At 39.0% G+C, this 13,321-nt stretch overlaps 1 protein-coding gene across 14 annotated transcripts in view; it reads left to right on the forward strand.

Moving 5' to 3' along the window:
• Positions 1 to 1,379: 1,379 nt before the first annotated feature.
• Positions 1,380 to 13,321, forward strand: part of camk2g1 (calcium/calmodulin-dependent protein kinase (CaM kinase) II gamma 1) — a 97,935-nt gene continuing 85,993 nt past the window's right edge. For 5 of the 14 annotated variants that reach the window (XM_065262433.2, XM_065262435.2, XM_065262438.2 and 2 more), the window contains exons 1-2: positions 1,382 to 1,572; positions 2,461 to 2,555. In XM_065262433.2, the coding sequence (XP_065118505.1) occupies positions 1,508 to 1,572; positions 2,461 to 2,555 (160 nt within the window). In that variant the 5' untranslated portion in view covers positions 1,382 to 1,507. Of the gene's footprint in view, positions 1,573 to 2,460; positions 2,556 to 13,321 lie in introns of all 14 variants that reach the window. The other 9 variants (XM_065262439.2, XM_065262440.2, XM_065262443.2 and 6 more) reach the window with 4 other exon arrangements.

A 13,321-nucleotide genomic window follows, 5' to 3' on the forward strand; every position in this document is an offset into this window, starting at 1 on the left:
CCTAGTTGTTGCTAAGGGTGATTCTCACGAAATCCAGATTTGGAAGGTGTCCATTATCAGAATTTTTTAAAAGTCCTCAAAGCCATTTTTTTTGCACATATAAGATTTCTTCTTATGTACTATTATCATTATTTTTAGAGGATTTAAAAAAATATTTCCTATAGAATTAGTTAAATTTTTTAGATTATCATTATCAAAAATAATCATTACCGCAACATTAATTATATGCATTTACAAACTCATGTTTCGGTAATGAGAACTAAAAAGTTGTAGGTACTATGACAAACCCAATTTAAACTTTTATCTGGAGAGAAAAAATAAGAACTGCTTACCTGGTAGTCATCTTGAGTGTCACAGTCAATTATGTCCCTTACAACACTTTTTTTAATTTGAGTTCCTTGAGGGCTTAAACAATGATTGAAAATTGTTGCGGAGGATGAGAAAATTGATCTTGGACACATTTATATTCCTTATTATTGTCACTATTTACCAATTATCACCAAACACCACATGTTTCTTTACTGTAAATGTTTATAGTATAACAAGCACTGAAGCTTTTTATTTTTTAGATTTTTTAATTATAAATATTTCCAAGTCAAAGAACCCAAATCTAGTCATGGACACGTTGCGTTAATGAAAATTTTCCCCTTAAATGTGGAAAAAACAAAAATTGTTTTTTATGATGTCATTTGAAATCATGAATAGTACATGAAGTGATGTTAATAATTGTATTCATATTATTTTGATAGCTTTTACTTTTATTATCAAAATGTTTCATGACACCTCGCAAGTCTACTTTCGCGAGAACCACCCATATATGTCTTACAATACTTTGATATTTCAATTAAACTTTTATTTAAACAATGAAAATGAAACTACACTTTATACTTATACAGAATGAATGTGTATTTCCCCCCATATTTCCATTTAGAAATATTTTGGTGGGTCTCGAGATCTGAACTAATTGATTTCTTACTTTTTATAAAGCACTACACACACAGGTTTTTTTGACCATATATTAAGTGACAGATGTAACATAAGCGTTTTTTCCAAACGTTTGATTTTTTTTACAAAAACACTGCAAAATCCACATAAAATACACTTTCTATATATTTCTGTAAATTTCAGCACACAATTTAAAAATGTTTAGGGTTCATGGACGTGAACTATGAACATATTTCTTATATATTTAATTGAATCATCAATCATTATTACATTGTGCTCACATTGCTACATTTTGTCTATTTTTGCATCTAGTGGACAGTGCACACACCCTGCTATTTCGGCTCGCATACTTTCAGTCCGTCACTGCACTCCACCCGTGACTCCGCGCGGAAGTCTCGCGTTATTTTCTCGCCACCCCCACCGACAGCTGCCCCTCCCCTCTGCTCTTTCCGTCCGTATCTCTCCCTTCTCTTTCTCTCACTGGAGCACATGAGATTCTCCTCCCGAAACCTGAACCGCAGCGGCAGAGGCATCGACCCCCCTCCCCACACGCGCACACAACATGGCTACAATCGTAACCTCGACCAGGTTTACGGACGAGTATCAGCTTTATGAAGAGCTGGGGAAGTAAGTGCGCGCAACATTGTAACATTCTGGCATTGTGACGTCACCCGGCGCAAGTTACTCTTGTTTGTTTCGTTCCGTTCTCGCAGTTGGATGTTGACAGCGGCGGCAATGACTTGCAAAGAGACTCGTAAACCTTTCCGAAAGCCACGCATCGGGTCTTGGTCGGATCAGGTCTGGGACTGAGTACGACACTCGGGTCTGGACTTGATCCGATCAAGCCCCTCTATGCGCGACTGACGAATAGTTTCAGCTTCACTGCTGGTCTCTAGTGGCTTTTGCGTGCTTATTATGTTGAATATACCATATCTACTGTCTAGCTTGGTTTATTTTAAGGGCTTGAAGCCTTTCTTGGTTACTTTGGGCATTGTGCTGGCAGTTTGCCTGACATTTAACGACATAGTTGTTGATCTGTAATGTAGAGTGTTTTGTGCTCGTAACCACAGGCGAAATTGTTTTGCTGTGCAGCAGTTTAAAATAAGAAGTATACTATGAAGTGCACTAATGCTTTTACTTGATATAAAAAACGAGTGTATTGTGTATGTTGCACGCAACACTTTAATATCGTATGTTTAACGAATCAATAAGCGTGAAGCCTTTTCTGAGCATTACATTTTTACCTCTGGAACGAAAATTACAGCTTTTTGACATGCTAAAGTTTTTGAATATTTTCATATTTTATAGATGAAACCTGGTTTGTTTTACGTGGATTTGTTACAGAAATGACACATTTTATTGATCTACTAAAATCAAGCTTAGTGTTTCCACGTCTCGTAGATTTCTAATGACGCTGTTGTTGCGTCATCGAGATTGACAGATCTTTGCGGTCGCGCGCGTCAAAAACATATTTGACTTTCGAGGGAAATCAGGATGTGTGTTTTTCGTTCACAGGGGCGCGTTCTCCGTGGTGCGGAGATGTGTGAAAAAATCCACTGGCCAGGAATATGCTGCTAAAATTATTAACACGAAGAAACTGTCAGCAAGAGGTAAGGCACTGGATGCAGCAGTTCATCGCATATACACAGTGCATTGTAATTTTTTTTACATTGTGCCTTGAGGCTTCATTGACTGAACAATTAAGTTGGTGAAGACCCCATGTACTTAAAGTTGAACAAATAAAGACAATTTTTTGCACTTGGGTGCATTTATATTTTATCCAATACCCAGTACCCACAATATGGCATTAGGAGAAAAGTAAAAAGGAGTTTTCTGTCAACGTTGTCAATAGGAAATGCATGTACACAGGAAAGCAAACTGTTTTTGTCAAGCGATTTCATTGGCTCTTTAGCAGAAGGGTGGATACACCCAGAATTCCCCCTGAGGACTGTTGTGTGCTTGCGTGTTTGGTTCAAGACCTGTGCATTGAAACCTGGCCCACTGGGATGGCCACAATTGTTCAAATGGATCCCGGTGTGTGTTCATATGTTCTCAGACAGTCTTGTTTCCAGGGGGAAAAGACATACAGAAGTGCTTGCATGGTGAAATGAGAGAAAAGAGACAGCGTCTTTTTTGCTTTCAGCCATGATTTTGAAAACTTGAAGTGCAAAACAGGAAAATGTTTGAATATTTGTGCTGTGCCCTGCAGCAAAAACCTGCAGTTTTGTAATAATTTCTTAAACCTTTTCTCTCCGACATGTGTTTGTCAATTCCGCTCATGAAAAAGATGTGTATTTGAATTATGAAGATCGAAGAATGGATTTTTCAAGGCCTAAGGTGTTTAAGTGATATATATTTACTGCCATGTGTTGCTTCCCTAACACGCAGGAATGTTTGCGGTAACAAAGTGAATGACAGAAAGGTTTATAAAATGAGTCATGCACTGATAAGGATTCTGGGTAATTTGAGTTAATACTACTTTTAGTGGCATGTAAAATGACGACAATGTTCCAGTCATTTGTAATAATCAGAAAATGCTAAATTATTTCATTTTTTATGAAATAAGCCTTGCTGCTGCTTGTAGAGTTTTGCTTTGCTGTGTTATATTTAATTGTACCTGCTTCAGCAGGTCAGAGGCACTCATTTGTCATAATGGCAGGAGGTTAGCAAGTGAGATATGTTAAGCAGTATGTCTCTCCCTCTCTCGAGTTGCTGATTTGCAATTTTACCTTCAAGTAATGTGAAAATAAGCAGCAAATATGGACAATAAGGCTCTTTTTTTATGGCCCAGCCATTTTCTTTGTAGAGTGCTTGTATCCAGCAGCCCGCCCAATTAAAGGCTGCTGTACTGGAGCATGCTTCAGCCGTCCTGTTAGCCGAGGTAGAGAGGCATGACGGAAATCCTTTAACCGTTAATATGAAGATTCTGAAAGTTGGCAGGGAGAGGTGTGGATCTTGTTAGCCTGGTGTTGGTTTTTTTTATCAATTCATCTGTCTCTCATCTAAAATGGATGATTGCTTTAATGACCCCTCAGCTCTGTATGACATTTAATTTTTGTTTGGTTACAGTTCATTTTGAATAAATTAATACACAGTCTAACTCATACTTACTAACAATGTTTCTTGTGGCATGTTTTCATTTGATTTGTTTTAGTCTGGCTTGAAATATTTTTTTAATGAAGCATGTTTGATTCATTATATTTATGTATGAGTGCAGAAGACAACAGCGCAGATTGCAGAATGAGTGATGAAGATGACATCATTACGATTATGGAAGACAACAATATCTTTGCTACTTGGGGTTGGGGGGGGTGTCAATTATAAAGTCGCAGTTTAACATTTACTGTCACATTTATGCAGTTGGCTGACACTTTTATCCAAAGAGGTCCAAGTGCATTATATACTCAATACCGCCTTATTTAGCCTATTCATGAATGCGTTGTAGATATTACAACTCACAAGATCCATTAAACAGAGAGGCTCCTGAATTTGGGTGCTTGAGCCCCAGAGCTCTTTTGTTCCCTGGGATCAAACCCATGATTTGTGCATTGCTAGCGCAATGCTCCACTAGTTAAGCTGCGGGGACGTACGCTGAGCTGCGGGGACGTACGCTGAGCTGCGGGGACGTACGCTGAGCTGCGGGGACGTACGCTGAGCTGCGGGGACGTACTCTGAGCTGCGGGGACGTACGCTGAGCTGCGGGGACGTACGCTGAGCTGCGGGGACGTACGCTGAGCTGCGGGGACGTACGCTGAGCTGCGGGGACGTACGCTCAGCTGCGGGGACGTACGCTCAGCTGCGGGGACGTACGCTCAGCTGCGGGGACGTACGCTCAGCTGCGGGGACGTACGCTCAGCTGCGGGGACGTACGCTCAGCTGCGGGGACGTACGCTCAGCTGCGGGGTCGTACGCTGAGCTGCGGGGTCGTACGCTGAGCTGCGGGGTCGTACGCTCAGCTGCGGGGTCGTACGCTCAGCTGCGGGGACGTACGCTCAGCTGCGGGGACGTACGCTCCGCTGCGGGGACGTACGCTCCGCTGCGGGGACGTACGCTCCGCTGCGGGGACGTACGCTCCGCTGCGGGGACGTACGCTCCGCTGCGGGGACGTACGCTCAGCAGCGGGGACGTACGCTCAGCAGCGGGGACGTACGCTCAGCTGTGGGGACGTAGGTTGAGCTGCGTGGGCGCAGGGTGGCCTGCGGGGACGTATGCTGGGCAGCAGGTAGTTGGTTTTGGTTATACCAAATAAGTTTTCTTTTTTATTGTAATTGTTGACTGTTAAGCTTGATTAGTTGTTGACATAATTTTCTGTGGGAACATTAGTGAAAAAGAATAGTAGTATGAAATTACCAATTATGTCCATTTCATTCTGAGCAAATTTCTTTTTGAAAAGTATGAAGAAGAAGCATCTCATAAAGGCTTAAATGCAAAATAGAGTTGTGCAGAATTATTCAACAATTGTGGTGGTTTTAACTAAGCACGAGTTGCTGTAGCTAGGCAACACTTTTGCTTGAAGTGCATTTGATTGGCTGCCTTAAACAAGGAGCTCAAGACTGAGTTGATGGTCTCGGTTGGGGATGAATGCAAAAAGAAAAAAATCCCACATATAATCCCCTAGTGCCCTGACATGCACCACATGTTTGCAGAGTAGCGGCACGTGAGCTGGACAGAAGCTAAGTGTAGTTGAGTTTCATGATGCACACCGTCGGCCTGGTTCTGTAAAACAATCTGACAGCTCATTGAAAAGTTCATCGTGAGGCACATGGCCCTGAAGCCATGTAAATAAAAGAAATACTTGTGTGATTAGCGCTCTGGCCAGGTCACATTATAACTTTCTTACTGGGTGGGTGGGGTTTATCTGAGCTAAGGAAACGTATGCTGATAATGAAATCAGCTGTATACATAACACACGCAGCTCAACATGGTTTCTGTCTTTGATTAGTGACTTGCTATAGAAATAAGAGCAGAGGTCTGGTACACACGTGTCTCCCCCCTGCCCCCACTGGGGTGCAGTCGATCTCCAAAGGGTCTTTGCTGATTCATGTTCTATAAAGAGGTGGCGTCATAGTGCATTATTTAATATGGCTGTTTATTTATTATCAGAAATGCCCGAACATTTTCCTTTTTGTCCCTGTGAGGAATTTTTATTTTTTTAATTTAATTTTTTTGATAGCTGCCCTGCATGCTTTATGTAGCCAGATTTTTATAAACACTTTAACAGCTTCCATTATTGGTCAATCAGGAAATTTTTTTTATGTTTTGGCTTTGTCATATGTGTTATGTGTCTTGTTCTCTCTTAGCTTGCGTAGAGGATTTCTTTGTATTTAGGTTAATCCCCTTATTTAATTGTATTCCTTTGGCTCATGTCGGGGGGATGGGTGCCAAAACCATCTCTTCACACTTGTTTTTATTTGTGACCCTGGACCACAAAATCAGTCATAATTCGCACGGGTATATTTGTAGCAATAGCCAAAAATACATTGTATGGGTCAAAATTATCATTTTTTAATAGCAAAAATTATTATATTAAGATCATGCTCTGTGAATATATTTTGTAAATTTCCAACTGTAAATAAATAAATATATATATATATATATATATACATATATGTATTTATCATTAGTAATCTGTGTTGCTAAGGACTTTTGCACCCTTAGATGACCCTTATGACTGAAAATGAGCTACAGGGGTGTACGGTGAGCTACAGGGAAAATGTACATTTTCAGTCATAATTAAAATTAATATTCATGTATATTTTACAATAAAAGACCGTAGAGGTGATGTAAAAATGCATTAAATGATCAGTAGCCTTAACCCTGTGGTGGCGCATTAAAAACAATGTAAATCATGTGAACAGGAATCGCATTGACAGCATTGTCATCTGTGCCCGAAAAACGCCAAAGAAAACGTTTGTTTTCAGTACACTGTCATCGAGTGAGCGTACTTTTAGTTCTTGGTGAAGTACATTGTTTAATCTTCAACAGTTACGAATGCAGCAATAAAGACTAAAATGGCTCAATTAATCAAGTGGATTTAGATTAAGCCGGTATTGACAAGATTTGACCTCCCTAAGACTGACTTCAGCTCCAGTCACCTAAGTATTAGTCTTGTTATCTTGTTTTATCTAAAGTAATGTAGTATATGAATTATCTCTGCATTTTTTGTGATATTGCCCGGTCATAATGCCGGTGTAAAACTGGCAGTCATCTAAAAGGCTGTATGATCCCTATTCTAGTGTTGGCATGCACAAATAACCACAGTACTCAAGTATTGTGTTACGTGTACCTATTTACATTAAAATGATATAAAAAGGTGTGACCCCTACACGGGTAATGAAAGAGTAAGGCAGTATGAAAGTCTTGTACTCTTATAAGCGAACTTACCGCCTGCTCCCATCATATTCTCACATTGACTGATCTGAACAGAGGTGTTACGGTGCATTTTGACATCATGGACCATTTACATCACTGTCACTTATCCTGCATGCATCGTCCCCTGACTGCTCATTGCCCAGTGTTTCATCAGTGTATTCACTGCAGTGTATTCCTTTGGCACTGCTGGATTTTCTAGAAGAGGATGATTAACATAAGCCATATTGTGCATCAGAAATAAAGTATTTTTGTCATTTTTGTTTGGGGGGGGGTGTATTTGAGTTTAGTACCATTTAGTTATTGATAGACTGACTAGCCAGTATTTGTTTACTTTGATATTTTTGTGCGCTGCATAGGGTTGCACGATATTGTAAAACACAAACAAAACAATTATGATATGCAATAATTTGCTACTGCGATACACTACACTAATGATTTATGTTTATAACATCTATTTATATTAAAATAAAATGTATTTAAGAAATGAAAATTATTTAACCAAAACATTCTGGCAACAGAAAGCATTAGTTTACTTAAAGGAAAACACTAGGGATGCACCGAAATGAAAATTCTTGGCCGAAACCGAAAACCGAAAATGAGGAAACCAAGGCCGAAAAACCGAAACCGAAATAAATTATTATGCCAATTATTAGTACAAATCCATTTATGGCTATCACTGTGTACTAACTTTACTAGGGGTGTATGATAGATCACAAAACTCACGGTTCAGATCACATTACAGTTTTTGAGGCACGGATCGGATTATTTTTCAGATCAGAAAAAAGGGGGTGGGGAAAATTTAATAACAAATAAAGAAATTACAAACATTTATAAAAAAGAACAAAGCTACACATTAATAAGGGCTAACATTAGCATTAGAAATCGAATTAAATGAGTCATAACACTGTCTTTATTGTATAAATTAAATATATTATTATTATTAGAGCTATTTGTCTCTTTGTTAGACTTAAGTAGGTTAATTGAGGTTACTGTCTCTTCAAATAAGCAGAGACTGGCTTATGACTGTAATCTTTACATACACTTAAGACATAAACAAATGTTTTATTAGAAAAAGAATACTTTGGAGATAATTTTGTTTATATGTGCCCTGTCAATAACAGAAAGATTTTACGTTCGCTTGTTTGCGTCTCACTCGTGTGTTGAGGGCACTTAAACGCGCGCGCACACAGAGAACGAAGGCGAATCCCAAACAGCGCAGCATAAAAACGTTACGTTGTTTTTCATTGCTTTATTCGGCACATGTATGTTAATGGACTATACAGTATGAGACACATTTGCGCGACTCTCTCTAAAGTTTACACATCAAGAGTTCTGATCTTTCAAGGGCGTACTCACTGTGATGATCACGTCTGGACCGGACACAACCGCATGTGCCTCTGTGCGTACTTTAGTGCCTTTTTGCGGTTAAATACATCCATGCATGCATCCATGTACATGTTGCTTCAGACAAGCACGTGCAAGTCGCGGTTTCTGTTTGCGTCATCACAACATTTCGGCCGTATTGTTTCGGTGATAAAAGTCTTTCGGCCGAAAGCCGAAAATGCTCTTTTGGGCTATTTTCGGCCGAAAATTTTCGGTGGCCGAATATTCGGTGCATCCCTAGAAAACACCACCGTTTTCAATATTTTACTATGTTTTTACCTCAACTTAGATTAACGAATACATACCTTTCTTTTTACAATGCGTGTACTTTTAATCTTTGTACAGCGCTTCTTGAATGTGTTAGCATTTAGCCTAGCCCCATTCATTCCTATGGCTCCAAACTAAAGTTTTATTTTGTGCCACCATACTTACTCGTGTAACTATTATTTAAATACGGAAAACATTGAAGTGTTTGCTGGCTGCTAAATTCATCCCTGTTTGAATAGGGCTAGGTTAAATGCTAACACATTCATAAGGCGCTGTACTAAGATTAAAAGTGCATGCATTGAAAATAGATTTAGCATGTTTGAGATATTTTGTTTATTTCAATTAGAGATGCATTCATATAAAATGTTTCCACCGATAGCCGATTATTCAGATAGTTTGATTGTTAAATTAACTTGCATTAACTAAATTTTGAAGATTACATTTTCTGAATGTTATTTATTATAATGACCAAAATACTGAACATTAAACTAAGGCTGTTATATTTTCTATACACAGAGTTCAAATTCGTTGCATTTTCCTGTTATATTTTTTTGACAGGATATATTGGCCATGACAACCTTTTTTTTATATCGGCTGATAGCAGATAAAATTGCTTAAAAAAATTGCTTTTATCGTCTGATACGAATTTTGGACGATATATCTGTGCATCGCTAATTTCAGTTTATCTTGCTGCTCTAGCACTGAATGTTTATTGCATTTTTTTGGCCATTTAACACAAGTTGTATCTGTGTTGTCATCTACCAACAGCCTTCCTGAAAGGATAACACCCGAATTCTGGGATATAACATACTATAATTAGCCTGGGAAAACCCAGACAACTTCTGGCAAATTTAGATTTGCTCTGAAAGTAGTCTGGCAAAGAGGCTATTCAAGCCCATTTCTAATGGCGAGAAATCGTGGCACCAATCAGAAACGTTGGGGCGTGCTTTACACGATGACGACAGCGCAGTAGCAACGGTAAAGCAGATTTTGCACATTACAAAGATGGATGCTGCTGTGAAACATCACTCGTTTGAATCAGCGTATGAATCAGCGATCTAAACTTTTCCTTTTCGTTAAAACCCGAGCAAAGAACCACTCTCGAAGCCTTCATATCTAAAAAAAGACGTTATCGCTGTCTTACCGACTGGAATCGGCAAAAGTCTGATATACCAGCTTGCAACTTTGGTGGCTAAACGAATGGGTCTTAGTGAGAGCGGCGAGCCCTCTGGTAGTGGTGCATACATCATCCCCTTCATCTCTCTAATTGGTTTTAGGTAGGGATGCACGATATATCGGCCGATAACTGCTTATTTTTAATATTATCGGTTATCGGTCTGCAAGCAAAATTAGGCCGGTAAATGAAAGCCGATAAATGATGGATTATTTCGGTTTGTTGAACCACTTCACTTGCTCATTGCTGGCCAAGTGGAGTTTTGATTGGTGCTTTCTGTGACATAGCACGAAGATTACACATGTTGCGGGCTTAAGAAGAGTATGCTAGTCTAGCGCAAAGACAAGATGCCCGTGGTCTGGGAGTTTTTCATTGTGAAATTAATATGAATATTTATCGGCATATATATCGGTTATCAGCCCCCAAATATAAAGAGTTATCGGTATCGCCCAAAATTTCCATATCGGTGCATCCCTAGTTTTAGGTCCATCCAATTGCGCCCAGAGTTATTAGAGCGAGGTCCGTTGGTGACGCCCCTTTGGAAAGGATTTGTCTATGAAGCTTTGCCAGACCATAACAGTTACTACTGAGAATGGTCTGGTTTTAACCAGGCTATACTATAATAATATTTTAACTCTTTCACTGTCAGCGTTTTAAAAAAAAAGTTGCCAGCCAGCGCCAGCGTTTTTCATGATTTTCACCAAAGTTTAATGCCTTCCAGAAAATGTTCTTCTTTAAATATATTAACATACAATATACCAAATGAAAGAACAGACCCTCTGCTTTCAAACAAAAAAACAACCGTTTCATCCTACCTTCAGTGGTTCTTTTGTAATCAGCTTTTGAATATGGGTAGGTTTCTGCAAAAACACCACATTTTGAGCAAAAAGCAGAGATAATAAAATTTTTGTGACGGACTTTTCATAGAGATCCCATTCAGAGCGATCTTTAAAACAGACACGGACATGCAGCCGCTTGCCATAGGGAAATACTTCCGGGTTTAAAAAGTTGTGGAACTGGTGGATAATAACGGTATTGCGGAAAGACGGAAAATCTCATCATTGGCGGGGAAGCGTTTTCTCTTAATTGACGAGATATCTCGTCAATGGCGTTGAAAGAGTTAATGTAAATATTTTACCTTTGCTATTTAATATACAATTGGTCCGATTCACTTGATGAAAATGCTAAAGGTATTCAACAATTGGTTGTAATCGGACTGTCATATCAGAGAGTGAATTAGATAGACACATAGTGCATTTGAATTTAATTTTGCCATTGTGCAGGGCATGTATCAGACAGACCAAATCTTAACCCCCTTTGTATAGCCTCATACTGAACTCCATTGTGTGAAAGGAGGTGTAGAATAAGGACCAGAATGAAGACTGAGAGCATTACGGCATTGAGTTTAGCTCTTTTCTGTCCATCACTCTATAAGAATGAGAGCTGCTGGCATTCTGGGCTCACTCGCTTTGCACTCATTGTCCTGTGCTTCTGCGGGCTGCACCGGACCCAACATCGATTCATATTCCTCCCATTCCCTCCTGCTTTCATTGCCATTTTTCTTATTTCTCCTGCTGTGTCAACCCTATTGCGCATCCAAAAAATGAAAAAATCTGGATGTAGTTTTCTCACTTGCATGTTCCAAACCTGTATGACTTTCCCTCACTATATTTGAAGAATATATTAAATGCTTTTTCAATCTGACTCTCTAAGATGCCTTATCGAGTGTTAAAGTAAGTCATAAGGTACAGACATTGTATTGAATATACCGGCCCATATAATAAATCACCATTTGTGTTCTTCAGAAGAAAGTCATGCGTTTAAAACAACATGAATATAATTTTCAATGATGGCAGGATTATATTTTTGGTTAACCTTTTTACTTTAAAGATATTTCCTAAAAAAATGTAACCTTTCGATTTTTCAAGAGACAGAATGGTGTAAATGAATTAGAGTTTGGACTGAAGGTAGAGGTTTGGGAGAAGGGAATATGTGATTACCTACCTGTTGAATGGTACGATGTGGGAGTAACGCTCTCTGGTTAAAGAAAATCAGATGGGAAGAGCAGGTCACACAGAGAAAGAGAGAGATTATGAAAGTGGGCGAGACTTGGTAGAGTGACTTGGGAAACTAGTGTCGGTTTATCTATTGAAATGTAGGCCGTCATGCAAAGGGTGAAGACGTGGGCTGAAATACAACGCAAATGAACAGTGTAACTGATTGCATGTGATTGTGGGTGAGTGCGATACAGTTCAGCTTTAATGAGAAGTGGTCAACTCACTAGCATGAGGAACCTAAACTGAGAAAGTTACTTCCTGTCATGATATAGTCGGAATAGTAAAATGAACTATAAGTCACATACACCATATTACGTGTTTCCTTAAAGGGGACATTTCACAAGTCTTTTTTAAGATGTAAAAAAATCTTTGGTTTCCCCTAGAGCAGTGTTTTTCAACCCTGGTCCTCAAGGACCCCCTTCCAGAATGTTTTAGATGTCTCCTTAATTAACACACCTGATTTAAATTATTAGCTTGTTAGGAAGACATTCTGGAATGAGGCTGATGAGTTAGTTCAGGTGTTTTAAATTGGGAGACATCTAAAACTTTCTGGAAGGGGGTCCTTGAGGACCAGGGTTGAGAAACACTGCCCTAGAGTACATATGTGAATTTTCTTTTAGCTAAAAATACCAAATAGATCATTTATTATAGCATGGTAAAATTGCCACTGAAGGTGTGAGAAAAAATGTACTGTTTTTGGGTGTTTCTTTTTAAATGCAAATGAGCTGATAAAAAGCAAAAACTGATCGCCGTGATGTTGGTTTGTAGAAATTGAAACTCAATTGTGCTGTCAATTATTTTTTTATTTTTCTTTCTCTCTGCAAGTAATGGCGGCTGTGGTTGGATAGTGCAGATTAAGGGGCGGTATTATCATATAAGATCCCCTTCTGACATCACAAGGGGAACCAAATTTTAATACTTTTTCATGTTTTTACATGGTTTACCAAAACTAAGTTACTGGGCTGTTCTTTTTTACATTTTCTAAGTTGATAGAAGTACTGGGGACCCAATTATAGCACTTAAACATGGAAAAAAACGATTTTCTTGATATGTCCTCTTTAATTTTGTGCAATTTTGGAAATACAGGGGGTCCAAATATTTAAAACCTCTACATTTAATGATA

The sequence above is a fragment of the Paramisgurnus dabryanus genome, chromosome 1 (genome assembly GCF_030506205.2).
Source record: "Paramisgurnus dabryanus chromosome 1, PD_genome_1.1, whole genome shotgun sequence".
Classification (NCBI taxonomy): domain Eukaryota; kingdom Metazoa; phylum Chordata; class Actinopteri; order Cypriniformes; family Cobitidae; genus Paramisgurnus; species Paramisgurnus dabryanus.